The sequence below is a fragment of the Dermacentor albipictus genome, chromosome 6 (assembly GCF_038994185.2).
Source record: "Dermacentor albipictus isolate Rhodes 1998 colony chromosome 6, USDA_Dalb.pri_finalv2, whole genome shotgun sequence".
Classification (NCBI taxonomy): Eukaryota; Metazoa; Arthropoda; class Arachnida; order Ixodida; family Ixodidae; genus Dermacentor; species Dermacentor albipictus.
In genome coordinates, this window is record NC_091826.1 from 111916031 (window position 1) to 111935917 (window position 19887).

General features: G+C 46.4%; 1 protein-coding gene across 7 annotated transcripts in view; it reads left to right on the plus strand.

Annotated features, from left to right (window-relative positions):
• Positions 1 to 19887, plus strand: part of LOC135913307 (uncharacterized) — a 568389-nt gene that overhangs the window by 228382 nt on the left and 320120 nt on the right. For all 7 annotated transcript variants that reach the window (XM_070541258.1, XM_065445900.2, XM_065445902.2 and 4 more), the window contains 3 exons: positions 3866 to 4085; positions 9068 to 9224; positions 18792 to 18904. In XM_070541258.1, the coding sequence (XP_070397359.1) occupies positions 3866 to 4085; positions 9068 to 9224; positions 18792 to 18904 (490 nt within the window). The remainder of the gene's footprint in view (positions 1 to 3865; positions 4086 to 9067; positions 9225 to 18791; positions 18905 to 19887) is intronic.

The following is a 19887-nucleotide window of genomic DNA, read 5'->3' on the forward strand; positions in this document are numbered from 1 at the left end:
GTTGCACTTGGTCTCTGACCGAATCACTTGGTCTCTGACCAAATGACAGTTATCGATGCTTATGTACTGAATGCAGTAAGTAAATAAACATGCAATTTATAAGTATAATGTTGAAAAAAAGAGCTTCGAGGTTTTACCCACAATACGCTGACGTACGACGTGCTGGAACGGTTTTGATTCGTCTGCGTAGATGACATCTGTTTGAAAGGAACAGAGCATGTTTAATATAGTTTGACTTTAAAATTTATTAACAGAGATTTGTAAGAAATGGAACACCAGACACTATGTTGTGTAGAAACGAAGCAGGATATATCATAAAGGTTCGAAGGAAATTGTGAGTTTTCAGTAGAACCTTGTTTATACATATTGGAAAAAAAACGCGAGAAAAACGCACTAACCAGGAAAACGTACGATCCGAAATACCTAAAAAAGTTAAACATCCGTTCGTAAACAAAAATGGTTGAACGCGAAGCTTTCTTTCAATGCAAACTGAATGAAAGTCGAAAGCCAACTACCATGCAACGAATCCAAGAAATACTGAGCGACTCGATGCTATGCATATGTGATTTGATTGCATGTATAGGATAGTATTTTTTGAACGTTGAAGTTGAATGACGAACCATTTCGTTAAGTGACGTATCCTTTAGTTTAGATCATCTAGCCGGTGATTACACGCACATACTCACATTTTCACGGACGACTCTACACCTCCTCTCGCGTACGTCAGCCTCTTCTGCCATGCACTGCCCCGTGGCCTACCCATGGTGACGACCGGGAATGCATTGCATGACGCGCGTAATGCAATGCAGACATATACGGTTCGTCTGGGTAGCACGGCGCTCAACCACGTTCCTTTAAGAAAGGGGCTTTGATTATTTTTTCCAGGTCCTAAGACGAGCCCGTGTTCACGCGCACTTGCTGTCTTCGATAAGCAGGGAAGCTCAGTTAATCGCGACAGGGGTGGTGTCATGCCTAGCAGACGTAACTTGCGCTTACAGTGAACTTTGTGCGCATGCGCTACTCTTGCTGAGCTCGTCGCTTCGCGCTGTTATCAGGCACTGACCGGCCGGCCAGTCGATGCTGACGTGGTACGGCGAATGTAAACTAGTGTTCCACGCAGAGGTGTAAGTTGGCTTTGCTGCTGTGCGTTTTGGGCGCCCACGGGCAAATAAGTGAGACACACAAAGCTTCGCTTTAAAGGTTTGACAGACTTAAGGTTTGACAAAGATGTCAACTACTGTTGACATCTATGTAATGCGAAGCGTCACGCGGATCGTTGCGGTACGAGACGCCGACAAGCATCGAGCTGGTCGCGTTCCGGTGACTCGAGGAGCGTTTTGTTGTTTCCCTATTGCGCGGTGTTTCAAGATGGCGACGAAAAACCGAAACGATATCGAGCTGGTGGGCGACGCCGGACGCCGCCGAAGCGACACGTCACGCCCACATCGCGCTGCCTGCAGCAGGGCACGGTGGCGGGTTTGGATTATCGCCTGCTAAAAGCGTGCAGTACGCTATGGCACTACGCATCACACGCTGTAAAACAGAGAGGCGAATATGCCCATCGCAATTAGTTTGGTGGTGATAGCGGCGAATGCCGCGTGCGACGACCCCGGGGAAGATTTGCTGGTACCGAAACGAAAAACTGTGTGCGCGCCGGCGCTTTGCGTGAGACGGGCAGGCTAGCATTGCGGTGGAGCTGCCGCGGCGGGCAGCTATAGAGTTCTCTCGATCGCGCGCGCCTCGCGACTTCTTTTGTTGTTTTGTTTACGTCGGATCTAGCGGCCGGAAAACGTATCATACGATCGATGTTCTTAACACCGGTGCCGAAAATTTTATTTTCCGAGAACGTATGAGCCGGCAAAACAGCGTAAATCGTTGGGTCATTTTTGGGTTCTCGTTTGCGAATGTTAGCGCCGGGAAAACGTACCTAACGAGGACGTATCAACGATATTCTACTGTAATGTATACTCTGAAAGCCTTCAGACCGTGCATGCTAACAATATGGGGGAGGGGTAATGGAACAAATTAGTTTTAATGGCTCATTCGAGCACCGGAGTTTTCTTGGTCTTTTAGTCTTTTGGAACTGATTTAGTGGCCATGTGCCAAATAATAATTACCTAGACATTAGGACTAGAGATCTGTTTCGTCTTTTTGTTTTCGTCTTTAGGAAGATATATGTATCTAAGCAGCTTCTGCCGATACCGTAAGGTTGTTAATCAAATTGAAAAGTCTCGCGCTCTGACTTGTAATGAACCACGCCAAAGAAAGGTTTCTGTGTGTGTGCGTGCGCGGCGCACCTTTCAAAAATTACGTTTGTACAACGGTTAATGCTAGCCTGCACAGTGATGTACTCATTCAAGCATCCCAAATCATTACGCTGCTATGGAAGAGGCGGGCATGCGCTATTTGTAGGACAATAATATTTCTTTATTGATTCAAACACACACGTCATTCAGCGCCTGTGTCCTTCAGCCCCGCTCCTACTATATACAGTGGCGGCTGCATTTCATTGGCAGCAATATAGAAACAATCTTCTACGAAAATTGCGATACTCCAAGGTATAATGCAATAAGACGTACATCGGAAGCTCGCGCGTTTTGAATACACTGACTTTCCACTCCACGGAGCCTCTGATCCCCTAAACGTTGCTGGGGGACGTGAGACCCTGTTATGCATTTCTGCTTCATTTCTCTACCCTGTTGAGGGAAATTGAAAAAGCATTGCACAAGTTTCTCCCATTATATAAAATTGTCAGCTTCGACAACATCTGTTCGTCGTAAAGACTCGGTGAATATGAGGAAAAAGCCCATGAAAAGCAGAAGAAGAAAAAAAAGCTCGTCTACTTAAGGCGCACCTTAAAGAATCTCAAGTTCTGAATTTAATACTGAGCGCTGCACCATGGCGTTTGTTCTAACTTCCTATGCAGTTTTGGGGAGTGAGACACCACTTTTCATGATGCATATCAACATCAAGATGCAACACCTTTTATTTTCACATAAAAAAATCCAGTTTTCTTATTTGGTGGCATCAAGGAAGGGTAAAAAATTACGAAACCGCCCCTCAGATTTTCCGAACCATGTCCACATAGGGACAGACAGTTCGGAGCGTCTTTTATTCCTGGGTCCTCTGGCAATAAGGCGCTCCGTCGCAAGATCCATATCAGCTCTATAACTGTAACGCACTGCTCTGATAGGGGCTATTACCATCTCCCCGTACATTCGCGTTTCGCATTCGTGAAATCCCTAAATGGTTTAGGAAGTTTAACTTAGTTTGTTCTCTTACAATTCCTGTTGTATAAATTTGAATTACTAATAAAATGATACAGTCATTTACTTATGAACCATAAGTTGTTCGTTAAAGTGACTGAATATGCGGCCGGATGTAGGGCTAGATTTGTGGTTTGCTTGGAGTGTTCTTGAAGCAATTTTATGAAGTATCCAATTGCTGTTCAACACTATCATGACTACTCAATGAAATACCACTTTTTGCCAGCCGTTTGTGATTTCATGGTCTCTTAAGATGTCTCCTTTGATAACTCATACCAAAACACAATTGGTGCTACGAAATTTGAATAAATTCACAGCACACACCCTCTTTTCGCAGTTTTCTTTTCGTTTTCTCAGTACAAATGCTCGTAGTCAGTGATTTGTTAATGATTGTTTCATAGTTTATGTTTAGTAGGCACAAGAACACTAGAGCTTCACAAAGCCTAATGTAGCCAGTGAAACATTCCTCCAGGGGAGCCTTCACAGGTGGTGGGAGTGCTACGTGCATAATTTGTCATTTGGAGTGCCCAAGAGCGGGGTAGCCGTTGTCCTTGGCGCTACCAACACGTAATATGTTGTTTGTTTTCTCCCAATTCCAGATCGTGCCCCGTCTTCTCCTTTCATTTGCATCTTCAGCGACCACCTCGATGTGTCTATCAGCTTACCCGAAGACGGATTGTGTGATTTCGTCTTCTTTGACGCGATTCACAAGAAAGGGGGAACTCTTCTGCAAGGACCGTTCAAAGAAAACTTTGCGCATTTCCTCAGTGCTGCTGCGCAACAAATTAACACGAAGTACGGCGTCGGCTTCGACTACGGGTAAGCTGCAGACTTCGTTAATTTTCCATATCTTTATCGCCGACATGTACAATGTCAAAATTACGTAGAATGGCAGAGAAAAATTCGACTCGTCATCCCGGCCCTGTGAAAGTGTATGGGCAGCGAAAGTGTTAAAAACCTCCACTACAGCTCCTGAAGGGGGTATGCAATTTCCGATTGCTCAATTCCTCCTCCGGTGCTTTATTCAGCCGCTGGAGGATGTAGACGTGCGAACTTCCCCTGTACCGCCGCTGGTCGCAGTACCGTTTCTTTTCCCTTTGCTGCTACTCGTACTCACGCTGCTCCTGGCGTGTCCTAACTATGCGATGCCTACCCATAGCGGTGCCACAACCACAATGGAATCAGTTGCTAGGGTTGTTCTTTTATGTATAAAAGGCTAGTGACGTCACTCCCCATGTCGCACGCTGGCGTCGCTAAGGCAGCTTTGCGCAACGGTAATGCTTGACAGGAAGTGTATGCGGGGAGCACCTTATCCCCATTGATGTGGTTTGGATGCTTGTTTTGTGCTTGTTCTTTAATGAGACGTATGCTGTGCTGTATGTTGTTTGCGCGATACGAAAGAATGTGTGCGCTTTTCGCTTCAATCACCGAAGGTTTACTTTAGTGGCACCAGCATCGAATGGCACTTTTGCTTCTCACACAGCACTTCCGGTTCACCCCCTGAGACGACCTGGGAGGAAATTCAAAATTAATAAATAAAAGGAATAAAATAGTATATTACAACGGATTTCATTAGAGATGTGATATCAGAGCATAAGTTTAGTTACAAGTTGAGTTACTGAAGTTTCTGGAATAAATAGATATGATTAGAAATCACTGATTACGACGCACCAAAGCACAGAATCGTAAACGTTAGAGATACGCCACGTGAGCACGACTTTGGCGCAATCCCTAGAGACCCGGAAGTAGAAAGAAGAAGTAATGACGCCACTAGTAAGGTCACACACAAGAAGATGGCATGATATTTACTTGGCTAGTTTATGGAAAACAGTTGCCTCCGAGTTCGGTTCGTGCATTGCATTCGCGTAAAGTTAACCTAAAGATTACCAACGCCGAGGTGCGAGTGCCACTAAGAGACACCTGAGTCAAATATTAGGGTCGCCTACCATTTTTAGTTTTTCATTCACGTCTATTTCTTTGGTAGCTCACAGGAAACTGATCTTTACTTTAGTCTCAGGTGGCAATCCGTTCGTGGCATGGTGGCGCATATGGAGGGTCGATTTTCCAAGGAGAAGTCGTGCTATTAAAAAAAATAGATGGTAGTGCGTTTGTGTTGGCCCCTCACCACGACGGGAAATCCCCGAATCGCGAAATCGCTTGATGCTCGGAGCCAGCCGTGGTTTGTCTTTTTCTCGAGACTCGGCCACCTCACAGTTAAGCCCACAACCGCACCGGTAGGGTACTCATTCTGAGCCGGAAAGATCACGTGACCCCGTCCAACAGCGGCTACATTTTGGCTTGCCCAATGCGAGTCCTCCTATGAGACCGTGCGTGAGCTTCCGCCACACAACAAATCTTGTGGTGATTCCATGGGATGTGATGAGAGGCTAAGTATTCGCAGGTGGTGTGGGGCAAAGAAAAAAGTTCCGCTAAAACCCATCTCTCGATGATTGTCGAGGGTAGCGCGTTAAGCATTGTATCAACAATCCAACATAACTTATTGCCACCTTCGAAACAATTTATGCATTATGCCTGTGCTACAGAGGGTCGCGTTTCTCGCGCTTCGGTAAGAACACCCGGCGCTTGACAGCGCCATCACCGCGAAGCCTGAGCGCGGTCTCCTAAGGGCATGTTGCACCAATGTGCTGTGAAGACTGCGAATGGATCTCTCGCCTGCAACACATTTAGTGGCGCCTATTAAGCGACCCAAGTTAGTGAGATGTTCATTCAAAAGCGACGCATACCTAATGCATTCATGGCACAGCTCGCTTAAGAGTTACTATGATATGTGTTCATTGAAAGCGGCATAGACCCATTCCATTTGTGGCACATCATGCGAATGCGTCGTTTTTCTGTCCGTGATTAACCCTTGTTACGTGGATTGGCTTCCGCTCACCATTGGGGAAATGAAAGAGACCTTTTTTTTTTCGTGAGGACAACGCCGTGAAAAATCCTTTCCACCTGGGGGCTAACAGCCTTGCTGTAAAGGCTACAACTTTAGCAGCTTCGCAACGCTTACAATATAGATACTACATACACTATTCTTACTATAATTACAAAACAGAAACGTTAGTAAATAAGAAACGTAAACAGGTGAGAATGGACATGAATTAAGTTTTCTTCCGTTGCTTACACCTTGAGTATTGTGCGGCATAATACGAAAGCAATTCTCTTTTAACTGGTATTTCTAGAGTAAACGTGGCAATGCATCTTTGAATCGTTCGGTAGCTATTTATAGGCATCTACCAATAAGCCATGCTCACGCCATTGTGGCTTTAGGTTCTTTTCATAGAAGGCTGACTTTCATGGAACATCTTCAATGTAACACGCGCATCTTTTTACGCAATGACCTCTGAATGAACAAAAGTCCAGCACAATCCATCTCACGATGATTGCGAAAAGTTATGCGATTGGCACTGAAGCACTGTAGCCAGACACCGTATTGCTAACACTGAAACGCATCAGCTTTGTACGCAGCCGGGACATGGTCAATTCACATGGCCGCGAAGGGGAGGTTGAAATGCGGTTTCAAACCAATCAACAGTGACATCAATTATGGTCGGGCGATTGAAGCGCCACTACGTCCCGCTTGGAAAAACAGTAGATGAAAATTATGCACCCAACGCGTCACCAATGTAAACATTTGAAAAAGTAGACAGGCTCTTTTCATCCATCCACGAATAACTATTAGTACGAAACTGTGCAGGTTTTCTGAAGTTTGTTCGTGGTGATGCGTGCTGAGGTATGCCCAGGTTGTATTACCGTATTGAATACTGTAATGTCGTCAACACTCTCTTACGCGTAGTAATAAAAGGCAATTAACGTTATAAAAAAGGTAAGGTAAGTAATAACGTTATAGAATTTAATCAATAACTTTTTAACTGCCTTTTCACTAAATATTACATTTTAACTATGTCTTCAGTACTAGAAGAAAACTACAGGTGGCAAGCGCGTTGTGTTAGTGAAAAATGAAAGTGTGGGTTTTCTAAATTATTTCAATGTCATGCCGGCGCCCTATAACGTAAAACTATTCCAATACGTTCTTACTCCAATCTCTTGACGTCAAATTTGCGTAACTGCCGACGCAAGCATGCGGTGGTGACCCGCACGGTTGTCTAAACAGACCAATCAAACGCTCACCTCGTTTATAGGCGGTCACTTTTTTTTGCTTTAAAAACAAATAACATTGCCTACAGTGAGCGGCTTGTCTTGTCTAATTGGCTGATAAGAGGTGAGGAGCACGCTCAAGTGGATGGGGACTCGATGGGGCCGAGCCAGTGCACTGAAAATCGATAACCGGATGGAGAGGGTGGTGCCGGCGCTTGCATATAGGTCCGCTTTCCCTACTTAGCTTGCGGTGGCCGGTGAAAAATCGCGGCGGCATACGGAAGCTTAAGAATGACGCTAAAACGGATCCTCAGCAAAGAAGAGTTGGCAGAACGAGGTCGTAAACGTGCCGAAAGTGCTCGAAAACATTACATGGCCACGCAAAAAGTTCTAATATACGCAAATAAACCCATGCTCTCCGGCAGGGGCGAGTAGCCAATGCCGCAGCAATAGGCGGTAGCCATCTTTTATTCCTCTCGGAACGGGGCAACCTGCGGCTATTCAGAAGAAAATTCAGTTTTGTTCGGCATATTAGTGAATCTTGAAAGCGTGCACGTCACGTGGACGCGGCGAGTTTTTGAGGTCTTGTGACGTCGCGTGATAAGCAGTGGTGATAAGTGGGTGCAGCCCGAAAAATTTTGACCAATAGACGAGAGCTAATGGCGAAAGGGCGTCGAATCAGAAATAACTATTTTTCTTTTGCTCAATCCAATCATGCATAATCAGAGTGTGCACGTGATATCAGATGGGAAGCTATCGAGGTTTTCGTGACGTCGCGTGACTGACAGGTGAAGTGGGGGTGGCCCAAAAAAGCTTTTGACCAATCGCGGAGGGCTGATTGCAGAATTGGAATAGAAAAGCTTGGAATAGCTTTACGTTATAGCACCCCACAATGCGCATTCAAATCACATAAAGATGCTTAAGTGACTGTCAATTTTTGCACTACTGGCTAGTTGGAGCCATAAGAAAAAAGTTGGCCTCCATTCCACACTTGAAAGTGGATGTACAGCGAAAGTGGTGTGGACGTTATTCATGTACTACCACCCCAACAGACGTTGAGCGACGCTACACAAGCACCACCACCACAAGTGACGTACGTCAGGCGCGCACGCACATGTGTGGAAGTGTAGCATACCTCCTTTGTTTTAGGCTGTCTGCCAAGTGCAAGCGCCTTGTTGAGCTAAATAATGTTTTCGTCAGAAAATGCGTAAAGCACTACTTACGCACAAGCTGGAGACATGACAGCTTCTGTTAAGCGTAACATAATTCTATTACGCGAAAACTAAAAGGCAGACCCCTTTTGCAACTGCCAGTTTTAGATGAGCAAGCCGCAAAAAATCCCGACAATTTTGAAGCTAACAGCTTCGCTCTAAAACATAGCTGCTTTTGGTCCGCTGCCACGGGAGATATTTGCAGGTTTCAAGCAAATGTTCTTGCAGAAAGCGCATTTCATAAGATTCGTGTTGTTCACATTTGCCATCTTTTACTCTTGGCGGGTCATTCACTTAACCAAGCCCGAATGGTTAAGTGCCCGTTCTTATCACAGGTCAAGGAGCATAGGTTTCCGGGTCCTATTGGTTGCTGCGTACCTGTTACAATACCTAGACTCTTGGTATTCTTGCCGTAATAACGGCAATTTAGGCTTTTTAGAATTATGGAAGCTAACGCGTAAAGCATGTTCTTTACTCTTTCAGAAACTACCAGGAAGTCCGCAACATCCTGATGAAGCCGAACGCTCCTCACGTGTTGCGCGCTTTGACTACCCGTGGAATTCGTCATTTCGGATTTCTCAACACTGAGGTATACCACTTCGACAGCAACGACCTGAAGGCGCTTATCGTCATCCTCAAGGTGCGGTTCATAAAGAGAAATTATCTCATACATGGCGCAGTTTGTTATTCAACTGCTTTAAAATCATGGTGTGAGGCTAGGTTTGTTGGTAATCCATGTGCCAAGCGTGACAACACACAAAAGACGGAAAAGCGTGATGGAGACAAGCGCTCAGTAATTGCTAAGTCATCAAGTGATAGCACCAGTTTGACAATTGAAGCCGCGGGTATTGCTCAAGGCAACTGTGTCTGCAAACCTTCTTCCGACTTATAGGAAAAGGAACTTGCTTACCTATAATTCGTAGGAGCTGGTACACTGTGGTAATCCACGCAGAGGAGTTTTTCTTTTTCTTTCGGCCAGGCATGGCCCGGCAGTTGTGACTGTTATCACGTGAACTGGTGTACAGAGGCCTTTCGCGGATCAGTTTGCCCCGGAGAAGCGAGATGGCTCTTTCGGCAGCACACCACACGTTGCCTCAGCGAAAGCGCACGAATACGAAACTGTTACAACTTGTGCTCTGCTTCTGTGCGATCAAATGTAGGAAGTGACACTGGGTTTTCGCTAGCGCATTGTTCTCCATTCAGGCTGCAAAATCTGGAGCGGTAGAAGAAAGACGTGTGCTGCGGTTGCCTGCAAATATACTGACTGGCATAATAAGAAATGAATCTGTGCGACCAAATTCACGGACCACTGCTACATAAGGGCTGCCTGTATTAGCGGCCCTTCGCAATGCACGGCTTTCTCCGATGTAAAAAAAAAAACCATGACTCATCCACCTCCACTGAATCGCTTACCTCCAAAGACAGAACTTTAACCCCGGAACGCCCACAAAAGTGCGTAGCGCTCGTGTAACCAGTGACGAAGAGAGTAGCGCCGCTTCGTGTCATAGCAGGGTTCTCGCACGTTATCTACACCCATCCACCCTAGGCCACAGACAAATTGCCGCGCGCGAGGGACCAAAGGCCAACCTCCATGAAGCGAAAAAGTGACGAGCTTTCGGCTGGCCGACGTCCAGAAACGGGCTGTTCGCCACTGACCTACTGTCTCTAGATATTCGGCGACCAGACAACCGCCACCACCAGATGTCGTTGAGCGTGTCGGAGCGCGGACAAATCAGACCATAGCGCAGAGGCAGGCTTCCGCCGATCACACGTTGACGGGATTTTCAGTTATTGACGCTTGGCTATATTGACGGACGGACGGAAAAAATTCTAATGAGAATAGGAGCTGCGAGGTTGCCAGCCCGGGCTCAGGCCACCCGGGCATTATGTGCGGTGAGGCATGCATTTCCACCGCTGTCCAGGCCCGCTGGATTGCCCAAAGTTGGTCGTGTAGTTCCGAGCTAGTCAGAGCGCTTAGCCATCGCTCCTTGAGAAGGTCCGGTTCTAGGTTGTCCTCTACATATATTGCTTTGATGAAAAAGGATAGAAAATTGGGTGAGTTGGTACAGTAACATAATCTTGAATTGTAGCGAGAAGTGACACAGACAGAGACTAGAAGCAGATGGGACGAGTGCTAACTCTCAACTAAATTTTATTGAAATGTATATTGAATTTTATTATATATGTTGTTAGTTTCAATAAAAATTTTGTTGAGAGTTAGCGCTCGTCCTGTCTGCTTCTAGTCTCTGTCTGTGTAACTTTGCGCTACAATTCAAGATCACATTTTTCTGATCTCTGTGCATTTCCATAAGATGTGTGCCATGTATATTTCCTATCTTCTGTTCAAGTGCTTGTTTTCCAGCGCTTTTTTTCCTCCTTGTTGTCTCTTTTGCCTCATGGCATTAGTCAATATTATGTGGCAGCCACTGCCTGTTTTGTTGAGTGCCCTCGCTTCTTGACGATGCTTCCTCAATGCAGACAGGCAACGCGATACCGTACGTCCCGCCACGTTTTGGAGGTGCCTTTGACTGCCGTTTCCAGGGTGCAGATAACTGGCACTTCCTATAAAAACGAGAGCTGAAGCATCGCGTGGATGCGGAGAAAAACTTGCATTCTGGGCTCGTTTGCAGAATTTTGACTTTTGTAAATGTGCACTATACTCCGTTTCATACAGCAGGTGCAACGCTGTGGAGGCTCGAGATACTTTTTGCAGTGGCTGCGTTGGCATTTAGAAATAGTTCGGTGTTTCCTGACCCAATTTTTGTGAACATTTTCTGTACATAAGTTCAGTTCTAAATGAGAAAAAAAGAATTTACCCGTAGAAACTACCCATGTACTTATACGGCTGCTAGCACGTTGCTTTAAATCAATTTAATTTTCCTTATTTTTAATTGCAGTCCGTCGCGGCAGCTTCACGTGCATGCTCGCGCGAGCAAACGCCGTTGGCACGCTGCGAAGCATAGACGGAAACACGCGGAGTGATACATTTTGGTGACCGGACTTGCGTAGTTTCCACAGCCTTGCACCAAATGTATGAAAAGGAGTATATATACTGCGTCTTGTTAAATAATCAATCGATCCTTTTTGCTCTGATGGCTAAAGGACATCTGTCGTTGTGCACCCAGAATTGTTTCTTAGTCTTCTCTTCGTGCTTATTTATTTTTAAATCAGCGACTTCTTTTTTCTGCAGAAGACTGACGATTGCCATGTTCGTCGTCACACAAATAGCTTCTCGTGTCTCCTCGATTGCTGGCGAGGCACGAAGACGAATTTAGACGGACGAGAAACTTAGTTGCGCGCGAACGGAACAAGCAGTAAACAAATGGTCACAGACGAGGGATAGTATCGGCTAGATGTGGATGTGTCGCGTATATATATATATATATATATATATATATATATATATATATATATATATATATATATATATATATATATATATATATATATATATATGATGTAGCAACCAAAAGATGTTCTGACGAGCAGCGACCACTCATGTACGCACTTTTTCATATCAGTTCACTTATTTCACGTGCAATAACATTGGCTTAGGCACATTTTTACATTTTGCTTTTATTCACCAGCGTCGCTTTGGTAGTCTGCTTGTCTGGCCACAATGGCTCCTCGCGGGCTGAGTCGACGACGCGGTTCGCCCGCTCTTCGTTGCACGGAGTGTGGTGTGACAAATAGCGCCGGATTTTTCATCCCGTCAAGTTCGTCGCGGAAGTTAACTCCATGGAGGTTGGCCTTTAAAAGGCGGAGATCGAACGCGCCGTCTTCCGTCGCGCGAAAGTTCCTAGGGGCATTCGGGGGAGGAAGAGCTTCGTTGGGCTTCGGCAGCAACTGCGTATTTCGCGACGGCAGGCAAAACGGAAACTGACGATCGGTTCAATCTCGTGCGCGAAACGGAGGAAAGTGGAGAGTTCAGCGCTGGATGGAGGGGGGAGGCGGCTTCTACACCACCAGCAGCTATATCTGCTGCCGTATCTTAAAAGCGATTTGCAAGTGGCTCATACCTCTGTTCGCGCTCTTTTCTCGTGGCTGTTGGCATTGAAGCGATAGCCAGCACGAAGGTCACTTCGCTCGCTGCCGCTGCCACGCTTGCTCACGCCAGAGTTTTGACAGCGATTGTCCGCGGTCGTCGAGTTTGATTTGTTCATGTTGTCGGTGCTCGCTGACACCATGCTTGTTCATTCAGTTGGTAAGCTAATGTCTCCAAGTTTATACCGCCGATAAAACACTATCCTTACTATGTACAGCTGGGTACTAATTTCCTATCGCAATTGATGATCGTGCTTTCGGGCGAAACGGCAAAAATCATTCCGAAACATGCAAACCCAATCACGCATACCCAACCACGCATACCCAACCACGCAGGCCCTCCATGTAGCGCAATGAAGTCGCTGAACTAATTGAATTTCTCAAAGGAAAATTCGTCAGAAAGATCGCAAAGTGCGACTTACGCAGAACCTACCGACATGACAATGCCGGACTGTGATTTGAATGTAAGACAAAACATAATTCTGTTACGCGGAAACTCAAACAAAAACTTCTTTTGCGACGTTTCTATTATTCATAAACCGGCCAGCATGTCCGAGGTTCGCGCGCGCAGGCGCGCACAAATTTGGGAGGCCGCGGAGCGGTGCGCCCGGTTTTTTGCAACACCTCCAGATGGCGCAGGCCTCCGCCCTATCGCGGCCCACGAAAGAGGCTACCAGAAAGCTCGCCTTCGGGCATAGCGTTCGCCGCCAGCATTTGCCCATAAGCATTGCGGTTACATAAGCTGCAGTTGCCGGGAAGCGTGAGAAGCAGTCGGGGATCTTTGAATGCCAGCGCGTCCCACTCTTAAGAGGAAGCTTAAGCTCTTAAGAGGGTGCTCCTATCTAAGCACATGTAATAGGAGAGAGAGAGAGAAACTTTATTGTGATTCTAAAGATTTGAAGGAGGGGTGGTCGGAGACTCTCAGTCCAGGGCCCCACTGGCCTCTGCCGCCTGCCTGACCTGGCTAATTAAGGACTTTTGTCCTGCCAGATCGGAGCGGGCGAGCTGTGCCTCCCACTGCTCCATTGTCCTACTGGTGTTTGGCCTATGAGGGTACTTAGTGCACTCCAAGGTTATGTGCATTAGGGTAGGTATGCCACCGCACCAAGGACAGTTGGCCCTATAACGAGTGGGATACATGGCGTTTAGCAATTTTAAATGGGGGAACACCCCGGTCTGTATTTTACGCCAATCGGCGGCCTCTTCCCCGTTCAGTTGTGGGTGAGGCGGCGGGTATTTTCTTCGGACTCCACGCTGATGAGCAAGGATGTCTTTGGCATTTAAATTGGTGGAATTTTGTGATGGGTAGTGCGGGTGGTTGGGGTTAGAAGAGGACGCCGTCGCTCGGTTAGTGAACCCTCGAGCTAACGCGTTAGCCTTTTCGTTCCCCTGTACCCCCGCGTGGCCCGGGCACCAGAGTAGGCGATGATGGTGGTTGAAGGATTTCGGGATTATCGCGAGGCTAGCCGCAGTCACGTGCCCCTTGAGAAACATGCGACATGTCTCCGAATTCGTTTTTCTCGGCAACCACAGCACAAAATTTGGCGAGGTTTGTTGCATTTAGAATAAAAGGTTAAAATCTATTGAATGTTTGTTTCCAATTTTTTATTTAGGTCGTCAATGTTTAGTTGAAAGTGGCAAAAATCGCAAATTTTCAGAAAACAAAGCTATCAAGCTTAAAATTCCGTTCTCCACGATAAAAAACGATATCACAATTCTGTGAATTGCATCTAATATTACCTCTAAAGCGGACAAAATTCATATGCTACACATGAATCTCAAAAAAATTTGTAATATGGAAATACAGCTTTTGCAGCACCCTTGTACACAACTCAACTGATTCACGTAAGATATAAAATGACATATAAAATTTGTCCGCTTTCAATGGTCTAGTGAATGCCGTTTACAGAACCGCGATATCTGTTTTTGATTTAGAGCTACTGATCTGTAAACTTCGTGTTTCAATCGAATTTTTGGAAATCTTCTTAACAAAATCAGGCCCTAAATAGAAACTGCGCTTCAGACGGCCACTGTAATATAACTTTCTTTCTAAAACGAAAGCAATTTCATTAAAAGCGGTCCAAGGGTGATCTCAGAAAAACGTTTTCGCTTTTTAAATGCATTTGAATAGGCCGCGTCGCAGTAGGGCCCGCGCTAAAGCTTCCTCTTAAAGGTGAAGCTTAAGCGTCCTCCAACTATATTTTTCTCTCCTTTGCTGATCGTTTGTGTAAAAGTTAAACATGAATTTTGTTTGCCTGCTAGTGCTTCATTTGCATGCGTTCTCATCCCAAAATGCACAAACTAGTGACTAACGACCTTAACCATCGCAATAGGGAAAGAGACATATTCTGCTGGAACTATGTTTCGGAACTATGTTTCTATTATTGCGTTCTTTTAGAATAGTGGAATAGTGCTATTGTAATAGGTCCTCCGCTTGTACATGGAAACTCTGAGCGACTACCGTGGTTGTGCGTCGTAGCATGGACTATAGAATTATGCTGGCTTATTTTTCTCCATCACAATTGCGAACCAGCTCGTAATAATCTCGCGGTTGTGAGAGCCGTGTGCGCTATAGCAATATTGGGGCAAGAAAAACTTGCAGATCCCACGCACCGTGCGTGCCTGTGTACGCCGAAATGGCGTATTATAAGAGCCGCGCCGCAGAAGTCGCCGAAGAATGGGCTCCCTAACTTTTGTATTCCTCGACCGCTAGAACATTAGCCCCGTAACTTTTAAATGTAAACTGTTACTATGCCAAGAGCCTAACGCACCACACGACTCTGTGAGCTGGTGCGTGCACTACAGGGATTCATAAATTAAGGTGATTAATGCGACTTCTTAAGCATGTGTCCGTGGTCTGATGGTGGGGGCAGCGGGCGTTTTCCTCGGAAGAACCGGGTTCAGAACCTACCATAGAAAATATGAATCTTATATATATATATATATATATATATATATATATATATATATATATATATATATATATATATATATATATATATATATATATATATATATATATATATATATATATATAAGGGATCTTTTGAAGATCACGCACAATGTCGTATAAATGACCAGGCATAACCACGAGGGAAGCCCCAGCCACGCTGTGGCTCGCAGCTCGCCTATGCTATATAAACATGAAGACGTAGTCAGAAAAAAAAGTTTGAATCATTTCGGAGGGCCGGTCGTATGTTTCCGTAGACTACCAAGTCGCTAGCTGCATAGCGAATGTACTTTCCAACAGCCCCGGAACCATCCGCGCAGCGACGTTTGCTTTTGCCTCGTCAAATGCTCGCATCTTCCTTCGACCTAAATACCGCGACAGGGAGCAAGTACGTGCGTTACGTACACGTATGCCCGCGCCTTCTGTTGTTTGTGAACAGGCAGCCAAACTATGAGGAGACCATCGTGTTCTCTCTTATGGCACGACGGCGGCCCGCTGCCGTAAAATGGCGCAACCATATGTCCTCGCGGCCTGTAGGCGTCTCGCTGGGAAAATGAGTGCACCTTGCTGGTGCGCTCTATAGGCGTGCATGTGCTCACTACAAAATCAAGAACAGTGTCCATCACATACAGACACACGCACACGCACGCAATACACTCGCTTAAGTTTACTGTCTACGTGTGGGATCTCCAGTATGTCTATGCGCTACACCACTCACAAGTTATTGTGAAGCGGAGACATTAAATTGGGTGGATTCACTTTCGGCAGTGTAGGCAGCGAAATCACGAGGACAGAGGCTATGTAGGGTGCTTTTTAAATGAAGAATGGCGATTACATGTGTACACACAAATATTCATATATATATATATATATATATATATATATATAACCATATTGAGTGATATTCTCTATCACTGGCACCAATACCCAATCTGGCGGATTATCCAAGCATTGCCACAGCCTCAGTGGCGCATGTCGAATGGCTAAACAAAAGAAAATCTACACGAGCGTAACAGAATGCTTTCACTATAAGGCACAATTCGATAAAGAGGTCACTGTACTTTCGTGACACCTGTGATCGGATATTAGACTTTAAGGTGTTGGTAGGCATTTCTTTTATTGCGGTAGCAATTATATGAGCACAACAGGTGCAGTTTTGCCGTCGGCGTCGCCGTTATGTTCTGTATAAAGTTCAAATGCGATAACACCATATCCACGCGCCGTATGCTGTATGGGCGTATGAAAGCGTAAGAGGAAGCACGGCGTCTTCCGTCGCATGCGAAGCACCGGGGCGAGGGGAAGGAGGAGGGGTGGTGGTGTGCTGCGTATAGCGTGGCCGCTATAGCGGGGCCTTATATTGACACCGATCTGCGTTGGGGGCAGAGTCGAGGGCGCCAACAGCTCATACCTTTGTGCGTGCGTTGTTCTCGACGCTCAGTTTTCGTTGAAGCGATAGAAAGCACGAAGGTAACTTCGCCCGCTGCTGCTGGCGCGCCGCCTCACGCCCGCTTGTGTCGACAGCAAGTGTCCGCGGTCATCCATTGTGAAGTGTTCATGTTTGCCTGTGCGTGCTTGAATGCTTGTTAATTTAGTTAATAAACGAATTTTTACAAGTTTATACGGACGGTAAAGCTACTATCCTTACTTTGTATAGCTGTTGACTAATTTGCTATCGCTATCGATCTTCGCCTTTAGGGCGATCGGAATTTTTTATGTTCCGCTTAATTAGTTTTTTAAATAAGATACATGTTTCAAACTTTTTAATATTCACTTTAGGGCCAAGTGCATGTTGTTACGTATTTGAGGCGTTCAGAAACGACCGATCCAATTTTTCTGCGGCAACGCACATGCTGCATGATTATATTTTTTTTTCAGCGCATAAGAACAGCCCGGGAAATATAACATAAAAGCACGTGACTGCGCATGAGCGCAGTCACATGGTTTTATGTCACGCTCAGGGACGACGGCACTTCCTCTCCGTGTCGATACCTGATACCGATATGATGCCGATACCTAAAGCCGCGGCTCACCACGATCTGAGCGCATGGTTCAGTCTTTCTCTCAATTTCTCTCTCTCTCTCTCTCTCTCTCTCCGTGAGCGCATGCTTATGCCTGTGCATGTGTGTGTTTGTGTGAATTAGTTGGAATTCAGCGCTTCTCTCCGTCGTACCTGTGTACATCATGTTTTACAATGCCAGTAATGAGTTGTAGAGCGTAGCTGGGAGTCGAGGCGTTTATTGCGGATGCATGTAAAAATAGAGGACGTAAATTTCACGGCTCTGAATGAAGGTTCTAAAGGTATATTCTCAAACACTAGTCACTGAAATATAGCTCAATCAAAGTCGTGAATGTAATTTAACGTAATCGCAAATGCACTGCAACAGTGCACGAGCGCAGCGATAAGTGACAAGCATGGCGTCACACACGCAAAGGCAAACACGAACATATCGAATACGATGACCACGAACACTTGCCGTCACAGCTATGGTGTTATGAAGAGCGCCGGCGTCAAACAGCGCATGCCTCGGGCTGCGTCTCGCTTCACCAACTCTCGGAACCCTGATGTCACCTGACCTCAAACACTAGACATGCGGGAACACAGAGCACATGAAAGCACCAGCTATCTTGGCTCGCCTTCAACTTCTGCACTCATCTCAGGTTGCCTAGAAGATACGGCGTGTGGGCCGCGTTAGCGCTCAGCCACGCAGACAGCCACGCATACAGCCATGTGCAGCCACTCGAGTGATCACGTTGCTGGGCGTTTTATCACGTGGCCTACAACGCTGGGCGCACGGGAACATTGCCCACATCAAGCCGCCATACTTCTCAGCTCTGCCTCGCACCCACTGCGTACGGCGCATGGGGTGCGGTATCGCGCCCCATGCGCCGAGACCTTATCGCACTTAGACCTTATCGCATTTAGACTTTATCAGGAACATCACGGGAACAGCAAAACAAATTTACCTGGAGTGTCCATAAAACTCCTGTTGCAATGCCAAGAATCGTGCGAGCAGAAGCGCTTGTCTCCTTTACAGGTCTCGTTTTCTTGACCATGTCTAGCTTTAGCAGTGTAGCTGAAACGCACGGCACCGCCTACTAGGCCCACCCGCAACGGTGCAGATTACTTCTTTTCCTTTGGCCGCAGCGTACTTAACGCGAGAATGAAGAAATCTTCTACTATTTCAAGTATTACATTTCTTCTTCCAACTTCAGAGGCTTTCTGATGTGCTGAGTGAATTAGCACACACTGTTCAACCGATGTACACGGTCCTGGCTACTTCATTTGGAGGAACAGCCTGGGTTCCGGTGGCATCCCACATGTTCCGGTAAGACCATTTTCTGACTCACCAATTTTTCCTTGCTTCCGAGGAGGCGCATATCTTTCCTCAGCAAATAAGGTAAGAAGTGTCCTTTCTCTTGTGCCTGATTAAAAAAACAATTACGTAGAATCTCTTCTAGAAGTTATCTGAATGATGCGTAAGCCTTTCGTAGTAACGACGTAGTGTTGAGAGCTCACACACAACACTGCTGGTAATGCTAGAATTGCTCAGCGGCTGCGGTCGTCTTGGTGCCATTACAGTAAATGCGACAACGCTGCGGCGGCACGAACTGCTGCGGCAGGCGACGCTACGTGAACTCACGAGATAAGGAATCTACTGCAGCTGGCGGCGCCATGTGCGCTGATGACGTACCGACACGAAGACGCGGGTGCTCCGCACTTCTGGCTTGCTAAAGGTGTGCCTAGTGCAAGCCCGATTGCAAACGTCACGTGGCCACATGGGCGTGCTGATGCTATTGCTCCCTCGCGCTCGTGCTATTTCTTGCGCGTTTGCCGTTGCCTTTTTCCGCAGCTGGCTCCAATGCCGCTTATCATGCCAGCGTTCCCATGCTGCATAGTAGTTGCACGGGAGGCGTGTATAGTGGCGGCCTCGGCAAATAACACAGCCACCGAGCGACGCGCCCGTAAGACCTGTCGCCGGCAACGCTATCACGTAAATTGATACATCTCGTCCCGAAAACCGCATCCTTTTCTGCTCGCCGAGGTGCCGGCACCACTGGCACTCACCTGCTCCGGCCGCCGAAGTTCAAGTCACGGCGTATCCAGTAATCTGAACTGAAGCAGAACACCTGTGGCCGCCAAGCAGTACGCTAACTATAGAGTTTCTTAAAGACATAATAACACAACCATCTCAATTGCTCTGATCGGCAGCTCGCGCAGCGTTGTTCCATAGTGATGTTGGAAGCTCACAGCATGCTTTTATTACCACGCGCCGCCGATATTTGTCGCCCGCCGACCAAAGTCGACGGG